The 18,991-nt window shown below is 41.8% G+C and overlaps 1 protein-coding gene across 12 annotated transcripts in view; it reads left to right on the top strand.

The window, feature by feature from the left end:
* Nucleotides 1–18,991, top strand: part of CAST (calpastatin) — a 111,238-nt gene that overhangs the window by 19,117 nt on the left and 73,130 nt on the right. For 10 of the 12 annotated variants that reach the window (XM_045999846.1, XM_045999845.1, XM_045999844.1 and 7 more), the window contains one exon: nucleotides 12,842–12,913. The exons of the other annotated variants lie outside the window; for them this stretch is intronic. In XM_045999846.1, the coding sequence (XP_045855802.1) occupies nucleotides 12,842–12,913 (72 nt within the window). The remainder of the gene's footprint in view (nucleotides 1–12,841; nucleotides 12,914–18,991) is intronic. 12 annotated transcript variants of the gene reach the window in all.

Genomic DNA, 18,991 nt, shown 5'->3' with positions numbered 1-18,991 from the left:
GAGCTGTTTCATCTGAGAACTGATAAATATGTGATTCTTATCATAAAGTCAACAACCTTTTATCATACAACAATGAGCATAATAGCTCATTATAGCCTTTTAAAAGCAGTTCCTTGGGGCGCCTGGGTGGCTCAGTTGTTGAGTGTCTGCCTTCGGCTTGGGTCATGATTCTGGAGTCCTGGGATCGAGCCCCATATGGGGCTCCCTGCTCTGTGGGAGGCCTGCCTCTCCCTCTCCTACTTCTCCTGCTTGTGTTCCCTCTCTCGCTGTGTCTCTCTCTGTCAGATAAATAAATAAAATCTTTTAAAAAAATAAAATAAAATAAAAGTGGTTCCTTAGTGAAAGCAAAACTTAATGGAAAGGTGACATCACCAAGTCTTGTATGTTTCAATCAACATTATTACAGAATGCCTAGCAAATGCATAGAGCACTGTGTTAGTATCATAGAAAATTATTAAAAACTCCCTATTCCTAATTTCCCAGGACGTTACATGAAATAACACAGTGGTTCTCAGGTATTAACATACCTAACAATCACTTAGAGACAGTATGAAAAATTTGGACACCTGGCCCCATCCTCAGAGATGCTGATTTAACAGGTTTAAGGTAGGGTCAACGAATCAGGGTTTTTGTTGCTTTTTTTGCTTCTTGTTTTGTTTTGTTTTTACCAGTTACCCCAGATGGCTCTATGTCAATGGTCTTCTGAGCACATTTTGAGTAACACTGAGATAATTCTTTTTTTTTTAAGATTTTTTTTTTTATTTGACAGACAGAGATCTCAAGTAGACAGAGAGGGAGGCAGAGAGAGAGGAGGAAGCAGACTCCCTGCTGAGCAGGGAGCCCAATGTGGGGCTCCATCCCAGGACCCTGGGATCATGACCTGAGCTGAAGGCAGAGGCTTTAACCCACTGAGCCACCCAGGCGCCCCTGAGATAATTCTTACAGAGTGCTTAACAACGAGCCTGGTACATGTGAGCGTTTCTTTCCTGGTTCTTGTTCTCTTTTTCTTTGCTTTTTTTTTTTAAGAGGATCTCCCCACCCTGCCCCTTGGCCCAAGTTTGCTCTGCCATGTTGTGGGATGGCGTGACTCTGAAGCACGTTATGAGTGCTGTAGTTTCAAAGAGTCATGGATCATGTGGGTGCTTTTGGTTGGAGAGGCAGGTACTAATCCTGTTTTTTCCTTCTTTTCCTAGGACCTTGTCCCTACAGCTCTTCCTTCTTTTACTCTTTGCTTAATAACTCCTCTTCAGACTACATATTAGCTCAGTCTTATAAACGGTTTTAAAATATGTCCTTTAAAATTGCTCAAGCTCCCATGCTATCTACCTTTCTTACCCTCACTGCCAGCATTCTTGGTTGAAATTACTGAAGAAAAGAGCATAGAGAGAGCGAAGAGAGAAAGCAAAAGCACATATTGATAAATGCCTGTGTGGGGGAGGTGGGAAGGAGAAATCAGTGAACAAGTCCAAGAAGAGGCCATTGAAAGGGTAGAGGGACCAGTATGTTGCAGTGTTGTCAATGGGAAGACTGGAAGAAAGGTCCAGGCTGATAATTGCCCAATTATGGGAAGGGCTCTTGATTGTGGATTGGGATTTCTTTTGTCCCCTTTGGAGCTATTACTGTTGCGATTATGAGGGTGCTGAGCAAGTGGAGATTCTGCACTGATGACTCTTGAATGTACATCGTTTTATGTATTGAACATCTGATAAAGGGGGGAAAAGGGAGTTGGAATGAGTGTTTATTTATACAAAAAGATAAGTGTGGCCAAGACGCATCCCATGGTACAGATTTCTTGGATTGTTTGTCAGTTGTATGGGTAAATGGATTCATTTGTTAGTCGAATAATAACAGATGCGAGAGACGTTATTTGGAAGGAACTCGGGAGTGAATTCTAAAGATATGTTTATCTTAATCATTAGGACTGAAGTCTTCTGCTTGGTTATTCACATCAGGATTCCCACCCCCTGGCTCTTTCTTTTGTGAATCAAGCCTCTGATTCCTAAGTGGGCTAACTGGAGCTCAAGGAGCAGAATTTTTTGGACTTCAGTACGTTCCAGAAATATATCACTCTGGAATCTGAAATCTGCAAATACGGTTTTGAAGAAACACATTTATCTTATGGGAAACTGAAGGCTAAAATGCTTTCATATTCACCTTCCAATTTTGGTTTCACTCAGTACTTGGGATAAAAATTGCTTCACTGAATATAATTTTGTTACTTATTTTTTTGTGTGCTTTCTTAAAACACTGAATAGACTTGGTAAATTCTGAAACCAGACATCTAGTTCATTGAATAATGAAAGCTGAATAGGAAGCTGAATGACTAATAAATGTTAAAATGATTCATTTAAAAGATAATGAAGGTTCCTACTACCAGCCATAAGGACAGGAGCTTGCTGAGATACACCTTGGGTGTGATTACTGCCCAGATGCTAGAAACATAAAGTTCAGGGGACACCCAGTGGTTAAAAAGAGGAAATTCTTCACTATGGTACATTGTTGATTTTGTCTCTGTAAATTAGTGTATGTTAGGGGTGTGTGTGTGTGTATATGTGTGTGTGTTTAAGAGGTTGATTTGGGGGGCGCCTGGGTGGCTCAGGGGGTTAAGCCTCTGCCTTCCACTTAGGTCTTGGTCACATCAGGCTCTCTGCTCAGCAGGGAGCCTGCTTCCCCCATCCCCACCACCCACCTGCCTCTCTGCCTACTTGTGGTCTCTGTCTGTCAAATAAATAAATAAAATCTTTAAAAAAAAGACTTAACACAAGATTTTTTTTTAACCCAAGATTTAAAGTAACTCTGTGATAACCAGTAGAAGAGCATTCTAATAATATAAGCTGAAAATCCTGTCAAATTAACCAGAAATTCTGTTATTTAATAAATACTGGTTATTAAGTGGAGGAAAAAGGGGGCACCTGGGTGGCTCAGTGCGTTAAAGCCTCTGCCTTCAGCTCAGGTCATAATCCCAGGACCCTGGGATCAAGCCCTGCATCAGGCTTTCTGCTCAGCAGGGAGCCTGCCTCCCTCCCTCTCTCTCTGCCTGCCTCTCTGCCTACTTCTGATCTCTGTCTGTCAAATAAATAAAATCTTAAAAAAAAGAGGTTGATTTTGACTTACATAAATTTTCTTTAAATATTTGAAAACTTCCACATTATAAGATTGGAAATATATCATTAAGTTTTTCCTTTAATAAAAACATAAATGGTATTTTAAGATGTAAAATAACTGAGACTTAAATAAGAAAAACAAACCTTTTTGACACAGAAATTCCAAGTCTAGAATTTGTTTCAAGTACATAAATGCAGGTGTGCTTGGTGGCACAAGGATCTTTATCACTGTGTTGGTCATAATCACAAACTGGGAGAGAAACACATGTAGAGCAGTAATGAATTGAAGTTATGATACAGATAGAGTAACCAAGGCATCTTAACACCATGCTTCAAAGAACTTTTAAGGCCTGAGAAAAGTGTTTATGTTAGGTTACATGTCTTTTTTTCATCAGAAGGAAAATAGAAAACAGCATCAGACAATAGAAGAATAATGGAAGAGGCCTTACACCTTAAAGAGAGGAGTATTTTACAAATGAGCCTTTCTTCTTTGGAACCTCTCAGAGGTACTTCCAGAACTAGGCTGCTGCTGTGTGTGTACGTGTGTGCGTGTATGCACGTGTGTGTGTGCACGTGTGCGTGTTTAAATAGAAGTGCATCTCTTAGATATGAACAGAGTAAGGATTTAAGTAAGAGCTTAGAGGGCAAGGATTCTTTTTTCTTTTTTTTTTTAGATTTTATTTATTTATTTGAGAGAGAGCATGAGAGGGGAGAAGGTCAGAAGGAAAAGCAGACTCCCCATGGAGGTGGGAGCCCGGTGCGGGACTCGATCCGATGACTCCAGGATCATGATCTGATCCCAAGGCGGTCACTTAACCAACTGAGCCACGGCACCCAAAGGGCAAGGATTCTTAACTACTTTTAGTTCATAGTCCCTTGGGAATCTGATGAAAGCTGATCTTTTCCTCTGAGAAGTACACACATGTGTGTATATAAAAAACACCCCTAAAATGTGGCATACCGTTTAAAGACATTTAGACATACACGTTATTGTCACCCCTGCAGGGGCAATCTTAGTGAGCAGGTATTTTTAGGAGGTACCATCTGATAATATATTCCCATTTGGCTTGTTGATGCCTGTAATTCCCTTGTTAGCAGCTTACATAACTTTGAGTTAAACGTTGCCTTTCCCTGGCTTTGCTTTTAAATTATGGGTATTCCTAGGAGAGAGAAAGTATTAATTATTAACATCTTAGTGAGAAGTAGCTTGACAAGAGAAGAGAATTATGTAGCACAATTTTTCTGTCAACTGGTTATGGTAGTTGAGAACTAGAGAGCATTTGATAATAATAGCTAATACAAATATAGCCATTACACACACACACACCCCTCTTACAATAATCCCATTCTCCTGATGAGGAAGTTGAGGCAAAGCTTGATTAAATAAGGTATTTAATACCAAGGTCACACAGGTATTTGGTAGTGAAGTTCAGAATTGATTCAGTTTACAGAGTCTGTGCTTTTAACTAGTATCTGATAGCATTCATAAAATTACTTCTTTCAAGAATTCGGTGTAAGAACAACACCAAAAAACTTTCTTACTACTGTTGTCAACTTTTGTAACTCTTCTTTCCGTCTTTCTTCCTTGGTTTGTGCCTTCTTTCCACTCACGAAATTCGTAAAGTAATATTAAGTCATTCCACAGGAATAAAAGGCACAGCATAGGGAATAGAGTCCATGACACTGTAATGGCATTGTGTGGTGACAGATGGGATCTGCACTCGTGGGGAACCTAACATAAGGAACAGAGAAGTGAAATCACTATGTTGTACACCTGAAACAAATGTAACAGCGTGTGTCAGGGGCACCTGGGTGGCTCAGTGGGTTAAAGCTTCTGCCTTCAGCTCAGGTCATGGTCCCAGGGTCCTGCCGCATCGGGCTCTCTGCTCAGCGGGGAGCCTGCTTCCCCCTCTCTCTCTGCCTGCCTCTCTGCCTACTTGTGATCTCTGTCTGTCAAATAAATAATAAATAAAATCTTTTAAAAAGAAAAGAGTAAATTATTCCAGTTCCCAGGAATCTGAAATGTAAGAAAGGATAGGAACAGCCATTCCCTCTCTGGGAGTGGGGTATGAAGTGCAACAGGGAGGGAAACTGAGTCACAGCAGACTCAGAGTCAGAAGGATCGAATTTGGCTGCTTGTCAGGGCAGCCCCCTCGGGACTAGAAAGACTTGAGTTGACTGGGAGATGATGAATGGGTATTGACTCATGAGAATATAGCCAAACACAGTGAGTGCAACTACTACAGTGTGTGTTATTAAGACCGCTATGCACAAGGCATTTCATTCAGTCAGTGAAATTCTATGCAAGGAGTTAATGCCAAGATTTATTCTTTAAGACTTTTTTATCAGTGTTTCCCAGGGGCTAACATATCCTGTTTATTGCATTGCATTTGTGGTAGCATACATTTACATTTCTTTTGGTAATAAAGGCAACCTGTTCTTATTTGTACACTATTTACAACCATGGTATAAAGGAACATTTGTAGATAAAAGTCAAGCTTTGTAATTGCTAGTGTTGGGGAATCTGCCTACCCTTTTGAAAGGCAGTCATTTCCCAGATACTGTTTTCCAATTTAGCATGTGTTTTCATGTGGAAACACAATACTTCTTGTCATTTTATAGGGTAACTATTAAGTAATAGAACTGATTTGTTAACAAATATGTCAAAACAGATATTTTAATGAGAGTGTTTATCCTGAAAACTAGTACATTTCATCAAGTCTAAGAAACCACTGATCTAAAAATGCCCTGATTAGAAAATGCTAAAAAAGGAAATAAAACCATCACTTAATCTCTGACCTCATCTTTCTTATACTGATCTTTTTATTGAAGTGTAATTGGCATACAGTGTTTTACTAGTTTCAGGTGACAGACAGTATGATTCAACAATTCTGTATATTATTCAGTTCTCATCATGATAAATGTACCCTTCATTTCCTGTCCCCCCACCCGCCCTCCGGTGATTTTAAGAAGTATCCCTTTGCAAGAGGTATTAAAAAGGAAAGAAATTGGTGGCCTCATTCAATAAGATGAAATCCAGTGGTAACCTGAAAATTTATATAGTTAAGATGTTTTCCATTGTTCAAACAGTGCTGAAACTAATTCCACTTTTATATTCAGGGCACAGAAGAATTTCATCTCTTCCTCAGTGGTCCCCCCCCCCCCCCACTAAAATCAATCAGTATCATCCAGTTCAATAGCCGTCTCATAATTACCACATGTGAATCTGATTAACTTTTGGGAGTTTCAGAAAGTTATCCTCCATTTAGAGGATAAATGTTTGTTTTGCATCTAAGGATAATCAAATAGTGTGTTGCAGTTTCTGAAAACAGTTCAATGAACAGATATTCAAAAATATCTTGAGAAATGATTTGAGTATGTCAGCAGCCACGTTGAACCTTTGAGGGTTTCAATATTCTTTTAATGCAAAAGTTCTTATGTATCTGTGGGCTCAAAAATTTGTTACATAAAATATTTGATCTGTTACTTATAGACCATTGTAAGCTAGAGAATCCCCTAACCTGCTAATTAGGGACTCCCCAGGGAATATTTGCTACCACTTTTTTTTTTTTTAAGATTTTATTTATTTATTTGACAGACAGAGAGCACAAGTAGGCAGAGAGGCAGGCAGAGAGAGAGGGGAGGAAGCAGGCTCCCCGCTGAGCAGAGAGCCCGCTGCAGGGCTCGATCCCAGGACCCTGGGATCACGACCTGAGCCGAAGGCAGAGGCTTAACCCACTGAGCCACCCAGGCGCCCTTAAGGTTTGCTTTTAAGCTTTGTGTGGCTGGACCCGAGCAGCCTTTAGAGCGGGACTAACTTGTCCTTCTGTGGACTCTACCGATGATTCTGACAGCTGCAAACACACTCTATTCCTGGTCTCTGGGTTGTACCTCTGCTCCTTCTGGTGTTCGTGACTCAGACTTGGGGTTTCTTCCCAGACACACGCATGCAGACCCCTGGAGCTCTCTCTTGCTGCTCTCTTCTTTCTGGTGCTTTCTCTGTGAACCCCGTAAGGCCCCTTGGTCTTTGGAACTACAGGCTCTACCTCCTCAACCCACAGAGATCGATGGCTTCTGCCTGGGCTCCTCCTCCACATTCCATGTTTTCCATGTTCATGCAGCCTGGAAACGTCTCCAGGCAGGAAGCTGGGGCCGTCCTAGGGTTGCCTTCACTCGTTTCCTGGTCAGGGAACATCCAGTGCTGCCTGGTGTCCCATGTCTGAAACCACTATTTCATATTATTCTCTGGGAGTTCTTTAGTTGTTCAGGGTAGGAACAAAAAAGGATCCTTCTTTTGGGATCTGGATTGCCTTTATTTTTAAATCCCCATTTCCTTATGTACAGACTTCATAAGTATAACTTGGATTTGAAAGGAGCAAGTGGCCCAGCTTACAAACTTAAGTTCCTTCCTTGACTCTGAAGGTGTTTGAGCACAGTTTTGAAGGTGGGTTGTTAGGTGTTTCTCATTCATAAGCCTGGTCACTGACTTACTCATTTGTTGAGGTACTAATGAGTTGTACTGCTTTCCAGGTAGTCTGCCACTATTTCAATGTGCAACAAAACTATTGAAATCGTCTCTGCAGTATCTTGACGTCTGACACTTTCGGGTGCCTCAAAAGGGTCCTTGCAGCTCTCAGGAAACACACTGAGGTCATGTCTGTTCCTGTCAATTTCTTGACCCTGCATCACCCCCCCCCCCCCCACACACACACACACGGGACATGTCTAACAATGTCAGCAGCTGTCCACCTCGTCTTTGGCGTCTGGTGCCAGGCCCGCAGCACCTGCTGCTGGGACCCTAGCAGGCCTCACTTAAGAGAGAGCGTTTCCAGCATTCACCCTGTAAGTAGCCCCTGGGGCCCCCCTTTAGCCAGCATTTAGTGAGTAATCGTGCTGTGTCTGGCTGTGGGCCATGTGCCTCACATTTATACCTTCATGTAATCCCCAGAGCACACACGGGCCTTAGGAGTATGTCATGTTCCCACCAGTCACTGGATAGAGTACTCAGAAGGGTATCATCTCTGTATTGAAAAAAGAAAAACTAGTCCTACTTTGAAGGCTGCGTTCGTGCAAACTAACAATGCCTGAAAGCAAACTTCAAGAGGATCAAACTGTTCCCCGATAACTCACTGGTGTCCATTATTAGAATCGTGGCCAGTCCTAAGAAAAAAATTACCTTTTTCTAACGAAAGAAAATATTTTTTTCTGATTACATAACAAGAGGATCAAACTGTTCCCAGATAACTCACTGGTGTCCATTATTAGAATCGTGGCCAGTCCTAAGAAAAAAATTACCTTTTTCTAACGAAAGAAAATGTTTTTTTCCTGATTATGTAATTAAAAGCTCATGGAAAATTCTCAGCAGGCACTAAGATTCCTCATGAGGTAAAACTAGGCCTATTGGGATTCCTGTTGGAGAGGCCAGCCTCTTCCATTCCTACTCGATCAAGAATTTTGGGTCTCTAGTCTAGAGACCCAAATCTAGAGCAGGGATTTCCAAACTGTGGGCCACAGACCTCAGACCGTTCCTCATCTCCTTTGATCCTCTTCTGTCTTAGATGTGGGTACAGTTATTTCTTTTTTCAGATGAGAAAAATAGTGCTTAGAAATGTGCATACACTATGGTGAATGCTGTGAAGTGTGTAAACCTGGCGATTCACAGACCTGTACTCCTGGGGCTAATAATACATTATATGTTAAAAAAAAATGTGCATACACATGCGCATGGTCTCAGTGGGCCTTTGGTGGAGCCAGGATTCTGGTCACACAAATCAAAAGATAGAGCCTTTACTCTAGGGAAGCTGACACCTTTCTTTGTGGTCACTGAGTCTCAGGACAACATGAGGCTTCCCTCGGGGCCTTTCCTGAGATTCTGGGAGATGGTGACACAGCCACTCTTTGCCTGGCTCTTGGAACATTGTGAATGCTTTGGAAACAGTTTTTGAGACTCGATCTGACTCATTTAATAAAAATCTGTATCATGAACTATGGCAGACATAGAAAAATGGTATATAATTCATCCTTTTCATACCTTTCTACCCCTGCAGATAGAAGTGATCTAATCTGTGTATTCACTGAGCTCAAGCACGGCATGCCTCTTTTGCGGGTCTCTTGGTTGGCAGATTCTGAGCCGCTTTCAGAGGTAGGAGAGGCTGCTTTAAAGGACATGTGGATTCCTAGTCCATGGAAATGGCCTGTAGACACTCAGCACTGCCCAGGAGGTCACACACGCTCTGTCAGTCATTACGATTGAGGCCTTGCAGCCTGCTCCATCAGCTACAAGGAGGGAATGACTCAGCCAGGCCTGTGACCTGATGGAAGGGATAAGGGGTAGTCTCTTCCTGATCACTTCATTTCTATAAAACTTAAGTTAAACGAGGAAGTGCTCGTAAACATCACAAGGGCTGGGATTGGTTGGCAAGGAAAAATCTTCTTGATGGCCTTTAGTCTATGGATTTATGGACATGAAAAAAAAATAATGTGACTCAAAATTTGGGTCATTATAGTATTGGCATCCCCATTTAATGTCTTAATCTTTCAGAGACTGTGTGTTGGGAAATGCAGAGTCATAGCCAGATGAGCTTGTGGTGAGAGTTTCCTTTTTTTTTTTTTTTTAAGATTTTATTTATTTATTTGACAGAGATCACAAGTAGGCAGAGAGAAAGAGGTGGAAGCAGGCTCCCTGCTGAGCAGAGAGCCGGATGCAGGACTCGATCCCAGGACCCTGGGTCCTGACCTGAGCTGAAGGCAGGGGCTTTAACCCACTGAGCCACCCAGGAGCCCCATGGTGAGAGTTTCTTACTGTGAGTGGGTGAATTCTCTTCTTTCTGAGGGTGGATCCAGCCTTATCAGTAGTTCGTGGATATGCAGACCTAACCAGTTAGGACTGGTGCCCAGGCCAGAGTAGGATTTCCAGGGGCCACTGCTGATGGTAGGCGGCCGAGGGCATGAGGGTGAAGAAGATGCCTGCATGACTAACACAAGGTGACATGAAGCCAGAGGACTTTGAGATTTTTCAGCTGGAGATAAGGGAGGACTCATGAGGGCTAGATGGTCACCAGAGAAGATCAGGAAGCAGGCTCTATCTAGAGAAAACCGATGATCTCAAACATACTGGACTCCAGGGCCTTCCTAACCTTGCATTCCTTTAGCTTACATATCTTCACCCGGCGTCTTGTTTCATCTCCTATCGTACATGCCCAGGCCCGCCCTGCTTCACCTGCACTAACGTTTTTTCTGTTTTTCTTAGGACCTTTGTGCATGTGAGTCTGTCCATCTAGAATGCCTCCCCTCCCGCGTCCCATAGTTTGTGTTATGTGTAGTCCGGTCTCAATCAAATGTCGTTTCTTTGTGTATGCTGTCTGGAGCTAGCTTCAACCAGCCACTCTCTGTTCCATGACCCTGTTTCATTGCCTTAACAGCACACATCACTCTCGGAAATCATCTTGTTTTTGTGAAGTGCACAGTGAGGTTGAAATCAATGACCCCATTGCTGTATTCTTGTCTTTATTTCTCAGAAAGTCCACCCCCCTTACACCAAATCCATGCAATATGGCTTTCAGAAGCTATTTGTTCGTATACTTTATATTTTGAAAAGAGACCTGTGATTTGGATTCAGTTTAGGCCATTCTCTCCTTTCACCAACTCCCCTACCGCAGTCACGATTCTAGCTTTTTCACAGCCTCTTTTATTTCTATCTCATTTATCCAAGACTTTTTCTTCCCTTGGCCAAGGGTGCTGCATGTATGTTTGGGAAAGACTTTAGTCAGCATGATGCCTGGGAGCCTGGGACTCCTCCAGATGCCGCTGAGGCCTCTTGGGATACGCAGTTCATGAGCATGTGTCCAGCCTGCCGCTACGGTGACCTTCTGGTTTTAATATATGTGCTGCCTAAGCGAGCACTACGGTGACCTTCCGGAAGTGCTCTGGGTGTGGTCAGCCATGGATATAGAAGGCTGAAACTCTGAGGACAGAAAGCTAAGTTTTGACTTTTCTGCTTCCTGAGGCAGTATTTAACCTGAAGGAAAAGAAGGCGTCAGCCCAAGAGACCATGGAGGGAATTTTCAAAAAAATACAAATCTTGCTAAATGTCAAAGAATTAAGCCAGATTGCTCTCAATTATATATTTTAAAAAAGACAGTACTGTAGTGACAGATAACTTTGTTATATCTATGTAACAGCAGCACTGTCCCTCCTATATTTAGTTCCTATAGTACATCTTACACACATTTTAGCTTTTGGAGCATAATCTCGTCACTTGGCATTATAAAACTTTCTAGTTTGTAAGCTTGCCTTTCTGAAGTACGGATCTTAGCACGGATCTTTGTGAGAGATAGGCCTTGTTGAGAAAGAAGCTTTATATTTTACCTTTCCCTTTCTCTGCCCTCCATTTATTGTTCTTTTGTCAGTTGAAACAGTGTACTTATATAAGAAAATGCAAAAAAGCACAAAGAAGAATTTTTTTTATTTTTTAAAGATTTTATTTATTCATTTGACAGAGAGAGACACAGTGAGAGAGGGAACACAAGCATGGGAAGTGGGAGAGGGAGAAGCAGACTCCTTACTGAGCAGGGAGCCCAATGGGGGGCTCGATCCCAGGACCTTGGGATAATGACCTGGGCTGAAGGCAAACACTTAACCACTGAGCCACCCAGGCACCCCAAGAAGAATATTTTTATTAAAATTGCTCTCAACTGCACCATCAGAAGATAACCTCATATGAACTTCAGTTGATCATACTGTCCATACTATTTTATAAGCTGATTTTTCTTTATATAAAATATGCGGAATATGTTTTCATTTAATGAAATGTTCTTCTAAGCAAGATTTTTTAGTAACTGCATGGTACTTCATCCCGTAGATGTCCATAACACAACCCACTATCGTGGGAGGCAGTCCAGACAGGGAAGACTATAGGGTCTGAAGCAGACATGCTATTTTTTTTTTTTAACCAGTTGTGGCAATGGCCGCGTTATGTACTCATCCTGTTCCTCAGTCTCCTTACCCATAAAATGAGGATAACAAATAGTACCAGCAATGTATTGATTACTGTAATGATTAAATTATGACACATGGTACACATTGTACTTAAAACACTTAAGAGTACTTACAATAATGCTCTAAATAGGTACTCTTACTAAAGCATTGTTACTCTATTATTATATTGTAGCATCGTATTATTCTGATAGAATCATTTTCTGGCACATGGTAAGTGGTCAGTAAACATTCATTATTATTACCTATATTGTGTTCGGCTTTTTTGACATGATCATACTGTGATGAATATCTTTGAAGAAAAAAGGCTTTTGCTCTCTGTCGTCTTATTTCCCTGAGATCAATTTTTAGAAATAGAATTACATCTTTGATGCTAACTGCTAAATCATCCACCTGGAGATTGTACTAAACACAGCTCTCTCCAGCACCATAAGAAGGATGTTGTTTCCAGATGTGCTCCATGGAGGAAATGGCAACTGCCCGTGTGAGGAGTTTTGCAGTTCTCCAGAAGCACTGATTATTGAGCAACTGGGATTTGGTCAACTTCCTCTTCCCTTTCAATGCTTATATGGCCTTCAGGCAAAGATGTGAAAAATTTAAAAACGTATTTATTTTTGTGTGTGCTTACTGGCGTATTAGTCTGAAGGTTGGTTGAGAAGATATTTGTATTGATATGAAAATTTGCCTTGTCTACATTGGTAGGACAGTTCTCCCATTGAAACTAATACTTTTTTATTTTTAAGAAAAAAACAACAAGCCTTGAGAGCAGTCAGCCTTCCAGAACCCATGCTGGTGGAACAGCCCCGGCCACCAAGGTCAGTCATTTCCTTTTTTTTTTTTTTTTTAAGATTTTATTTATTTATTTGACACAGAGAGAGAGAGAGAGAGAGAGAGAGAGAGAGCACAAGCAGGGGAGAGGCAGAGGGAGAGGGAGAAGCAGGCTCCCTGCAGAGCAGGGGAAGTCCGATATGGGACTCGATCCCAGAACTCCAGGATCATGACCTGAGCCAAAGGCAGTAGCCTAACCAACTGAGCCACCCAGGCACCCAAGTCAGTCATTTCTTGAAGATGAAAAAACTCCTAGTCTTCAGGTGAATAAGTTTTGAACAAAATATCATTTCTATGCTGGGGGGAAAGGGGAGGAATGTCATTTCTTAATAATGATTTGAGTGATTTAAAACCTAGTAAAACCATTTATGCTTTAATTTTTCTTGTTATATTGTAAGTGTCCAATCAGTATTATTATCATAATATCTATAAATAATACTGGACTTTGACATATACTGGGAGTAGAAATATAATGCTTTCACCTCTTCAGAAAATAACTCAGATTCTCTTCATGCACATTAGCCACACCAGGCTCTCTGCTAAATGCTCTATGTAATTATCTTATGTAATCTCCTCACAATGTTGTAGTTGTTATTCCTTTATACCTGAGGAAACCAGGGCTCTGGGAGGTTAAGCATCCTTGACAAGATTGCAAAGCCAGTAGGATGGAGGTAGGGTTCAAACCCAGGTTTCCTGTTCGTACAGGATCCTCAACACTGCTGAACCTCAGATGCTCTAACTGAGCATTCGTTGGTAATACAGCACTTGGGAGCCTTGCAACTTATAAAAATCACTGAAAGAACATATTTCAAAATGAAAAAACTACAGTTTTAGCTAGTAGTTTTCAGTCTTTAAAAGTATTTATGTTCGGCCCATTTCAACTTGTGGTCTTCCAGTATGTCTGAGATGATCAAAAACCTTAACTTACTTCAGAACTGTCTATACAACTATTTTATTTTATTTTTTTAAAGATTTTATTTATTTATTTGACAGAGATCACAAGTAGGCAGAGAGGCAGACAGCGAGAGAGAGGAAGAAAAGCAGGCTCTCCACTGAGCAGAGAGCCCGATACGGGGCTCTATCCCAGGATGCTGGGGTCATGACCTGAGCCGAAGGCAGAGGCTTTAACCCACTGAGCCACCCAGGTGCCCCTATACAACTATTTTAAATAAGCATCTTTCCGTTAAAACTGGTGGCTTTCCTATGGAGGTCTGCAGACTTTCTCATATAGGTTGCTTGCTCGGTTAAGGGTTTATATTTTAGTGCTTCTTGGAGCCCTAAAAGGTGCCCAAACCAAAGTCCAGCTGAGAAATGAGAAGATGGCCAGAGTTGAACTGACTTGGGGACACTACAGCATCCATTCTCAGTATGGGGCAGAGGTCTTCTTCATAGCCAAACAAACCTGACCTGCCTCTTTGCCACTTATTACTAGCAAGTTGACCTAGGCCCACTGAGCCTTCCTAAAACGGGGATAGGACTTTTCTTGACATATCTGCCAAGAGGCTTAAATAAAATAAAGACAAAATATATAAAACTCTTAGCCCTGAACCTGGCATTTAGTAAGTGCTGGGAAAATGTCTCTCTGCTGTGCCTATTCTTGTTAGCCTCATAATCTGTTGTTTCGATGTCTGGAACTAACAAAGATTTTCCAACTATGTCCTGTCTTAAAAGTACTTTTATTTAACTCACGCTTAAATCACGCCTCTAAAAATAAGAAGCCTGATTTGGAAACCCCAGCCCTATGAGATTTAGTGGGTCGTCTGCAGGTGATTTCCAAATTTTGGAATCATCTGAACACTTGGGCAGGGTGGTGGTTAGTACATTACAGAAAATCACACCTGGTTTTCTCTTGGAAGTTAGCCATAGGAAGTAGTCAGTCCCTTTTCTGTCTTTTTTTTTTTTTTTTTTTTAAACACACAAAGTTATCATCCAATCATTCTGCAGTTACAAAAAAATTTGACATCTCCCCCAAACCCTGCTCTGCCTCAGGAAGCTGAGGGAGGGGGGCATAGCTGGGAGGTGGAGACATTTTAGCCACATGTTTAGTGTTTGTTTAATGTCAAGCTTGACATTCCTTCCTTAGGTTCTGAAACATTGTCATCTCCCTGCCTACATTATTCTCTCTCCTGTTACAATTTCTCAGTTTAGATTCCTGATTTGCTTTGCTTCACCAGTTTCCTGAATATTAGTTTCCCTGGGGTTTGATTCTTCACTCCTTTCTATCTTACTATCTTAACATTTATAGAGTATTGGAAGTATATATATATATTTGCTTATTTCTTCTTTTGATGCCTGATTGAAAGGGCTTTGACTAAGCATCCTGATCACTATGAAGGGTTTATTTCTCTATTTGAGAGAGAGAGAGAGGGAGAGAGAGAGACAATCTCAAGCAGACTCCCCACTGAGTATGAGCCTGACTTGAGGCTCAATCTCAGGACACTGAAATCATGACCTGAGCCTAAGTCAAGAGTTGGACACTTAACCAGCCGAGCCATCACAGGTGCTCCAGCATGATCATCACTTTAAAGAAAAAGTCATTCCCATGCATCATTGAGAAAAGCTGGGGGTAATACCATTTGTGATCACTTGAAACATTTTATTATACAGTTAATTCTTAAAACACACACAGGCAACATCATATTACCCTGACACATGATGAGACAAAATAGTAGATATAATTGGCTTTGAGAATTAGTCTTGGTTTTCTTGATTCTTGACACATTGGACTTAAAAGGTAAAATAAATGATAATTTTATCATTATAAAGAAAACTTTACAATCTGTCTGAAAAGTTAAACATCTCATTTGAAGTTACTCATAAGCTGTGTGGTATAGAATGGTTACCATGTTTTGCAGAACTGTTTTATGAGCATTCTCACAAAATGAGTAATTATGTGCTCAAGTAATACCACTTCTGACGTGCAGTTCTGGGCTTGGAAGACCCGAAGTGCTTAAGTGGCACAGGTCTTCCTAAGTCCAAATAATTATTGTAAGATGTTGAGTGCTTAATATTTGATTTTTGATGAATTAATAACAAGGACTAATGAGGCTGCAGAAATTATTCATGTTTATTTTTAATTTAATTTTATTTATTTATTTGTCAGAGAGAGAGAGAGAGAGAGAGCACAAGCAGGCAGAGGCAGAGAGAGAAGCAGGCTCCCCGCCAAGCAAGGAGCCCGATGTGGGACTCGATCCCAGGACACTGGGATCATAACCTGAGCCAAACCAGGTTTGGCTGAGCCACCCAGGCGTCCCTGATTCATGTTTTTATTAATGCCAGTATGAAAAGAGTTGTGATCCATACGCAGTCATGAGGTTGTGTTGTGGGCAGAGTTCTGAGGTGTATGTGTTGTAACCACCTCCTGTTCAGGCAGGGAAATTGAGGTTGAACTTCTGTTAGGAATGTGGCTGCAGAAACTATTAAGAATATGTCTGTTGGAGCGCCTGGGTGGCTCAGTCGGTTACGCATCTGCTTTGAGCTCAGCTCATGATCCTGGGATCCTGGAATCGAGTCCCACGGCAGGCTCCCTGCTTGGCGGGGAGTTGGGGGGGGGGGCCCTACTTCTCCCTCTCCTCTCTGAGCATGCTCTCTCTCGCACTCTCTCTCAAACAAACAAACAAACAAACAAATAAATAAATATATATATTTCCAGTGTTTCAAACCCAAAAAGAATTTCTTAAGGATAGCAGGGGTAGCTTGTGGAAAGATCCAGAAGACTCCAGCAACAGGAATGTAAAGTTTCACAGCTAAGAACAATGCCCTGACACACCACGGGAGCTGCTTCTGCTGCCACCACAGCTCGAGCAGCTAACACCTTTGGACCGGATACCAGAAACTCTGCCCTGCCAATCGTGGCAACACATACGCCTTGTCAGTCACAGATTTCTTGGTGGGCAGTGGTCTCTTCCCGTTGCTCACTTCCAGTCTCATTCCTTTTTTTTTTTTTTTTAAAGATTTTATTTATTTATTTGACACAGAGATCACAAGTAGGCAGAGAGAGAGAGAAAGGGAAGCAGGCTCCCCGCCGAGCAGAGAGCCCGATTCGGGGCTTGATCCCAGGACCCTGAGATCATGACCTGAGCCAAAGGCAGAGGCTTTAACCCACTGAGCCACCCAGGTGCCCCGTAAATCTATTTTTTAAAATATTAAGTAGGCGTGCCTGTGGCTCAGTGGGTTAAAGCCTCTGCCTTCGGCTCAGGTCATGAGCCCAGGGTCCTGGGATCGAGCTCCGCATCGGGCCCTCTGCTTGGCAGGGAGCCTGCTTCCTCCTCTCTCTCTCTGTCTCTCTCTGCCTGCCTCTCCACCTACTTGTGACCTCTGTCTGTCAAATAAATAAATAAATAAATCTTTAAAATATTAAATAAATGTAATACATTTATAGCCTATTACAAATATGACAGGCCATGCACAAGTAACCAATGTTTGGAAAACAAGATTCAGAGCAGTAAGTCTCATATTTTAATATTCACATCGACTCAGTGAGGTTTTATTAAAATGAGGATTCTGATTCAAGAAGTCTGCAGTGAGACTGGGATTCTGCTTTTCTAACGAGCTCCTTGTTGCTGTTGATCCTGCCGGCCTGGCAAGCACATTGGGTAGCAAGGATGCTGAATTGTTCTTTATGGTGGGTCATTTAGACCACCTGTCCCTTAGATTACCTCAACGGTGATTGGAGAAACTGGTTTGAATACAGATTCGCAGGTTCCAAGCCAAGAATGCTGATTCAAGAGGGTAGGGTAAGGCCCAGGGCTTTATATAGTGAATACCTACCCCTAGGTGTTTCAGATGCAGATGACCTGAGGACCACACTGGGAGAAAGGATGAACCTCGGGGACTGGGGCAGCCAAAGCACATCAAGAAGTAATAAAGTTCCTCTTCCTGTGTAAGAAAAGATGCCTCTTTCTACATGAACCGCTGGATAAGATTGAAAATTTTATTTCGTAACACATAATTACTCATCTGTACTCTTCAGGAGCACAGAATCACTCACCTCCACTGAGGGAGATGTGCTGCCTAACGCTAGGGGCTGTGGTACCCAGGACTCATCCCATTGGGGTGTGGCTCAGATAAGTCACACTGTGCTGTTTGTCATAGGAGGAAGTGAATGTCAGTGAAACCCAAGCGAGCTGAAGTTTAGTTAAAAAAAAAATAAAAGGAAAGAAAATACTAATGATAAAAAAGAAATTTTTTAAAAAGCCTTATTTATTTTAGAGAGAGAGAGAGAGCTGGTGGAATGAAAGAGCACAAGCCCCAGAGGGGAGGGGGACAGAGGCAGAGGGAGAAGCAGGGCCCCACTGAGCAGGGAGCCCAATGGGGGGCTCAGTTCCAGACCCCGGCATCATGACCTGAGCTGAAGGCAGAGGCTTAACCAACAGAGCCACACAGGCGCCCCTAAAAAAGGGAATTTTTAAGCTGTATTTTCATGGAGAATAATTTTAAGGACAAGGTCTTCTGTTCACGAAATTATAAAATATTAGAGTTAGAAAGGGTCTTACTTCAACAGCTTTACTTAATAGAAAACAAAAATGAAAACTAATGAGGTAACTGTGAGGAACACCTTGCAGAGGAAGTGGAGGGACCCCACCTACTCTGTTTGCTGTGGGTACAAAGCTGTGCAGAGGAGCTCTCTGCCTTTTTCATGCCAGCTGGCGGTCACCTCAGCCTTGGCTGCCTGCAGCACTGAGTCATTGCTCAGCTGTCACTAGCTAGGCCTGAGGTCTCTGCTCCCCAATCACTGACCACCACCTCCTCCAGACACACCCTGGGCACAGTGTCCAGAGTTTTTCTTGTGACTACTTTGCAGCTTTGGGAAGAGTTGGCTTTCCATATTTCTTTTAAAATTTCATAACTCTTTTCTATGAACACGATCATTCTGTATTTAAGTAATTGCCATTCTTCTAGAACCTTTTCATTCATTCATTCATGAATTTATATAGTACGGACCTATGAATCCTTATTTTATTCCTTGGTTTAAAATCCATTTTTCTGATTATTTATTTTGATAGTTTTAATCACTGTAATATATTATGTGCTATAATTTAGTGGAAGTTTGACTCAGTTAAACT

Source organism: Meles meles, chromosome 3 (assembly GCF_922984935.1).
Source record: "Meles meles chromosome 3, mMelMel3.1 paternal haplotype, whole genome shotgun sequence".
NCBI lineage: Eukaryota > Metazoa > Chordata > Mammalia > Carnivora > Mustelidae > Meles > Meles meles.
This window is presented reverse-complemented; position numbering and strand designations above follow the sequence as displayed.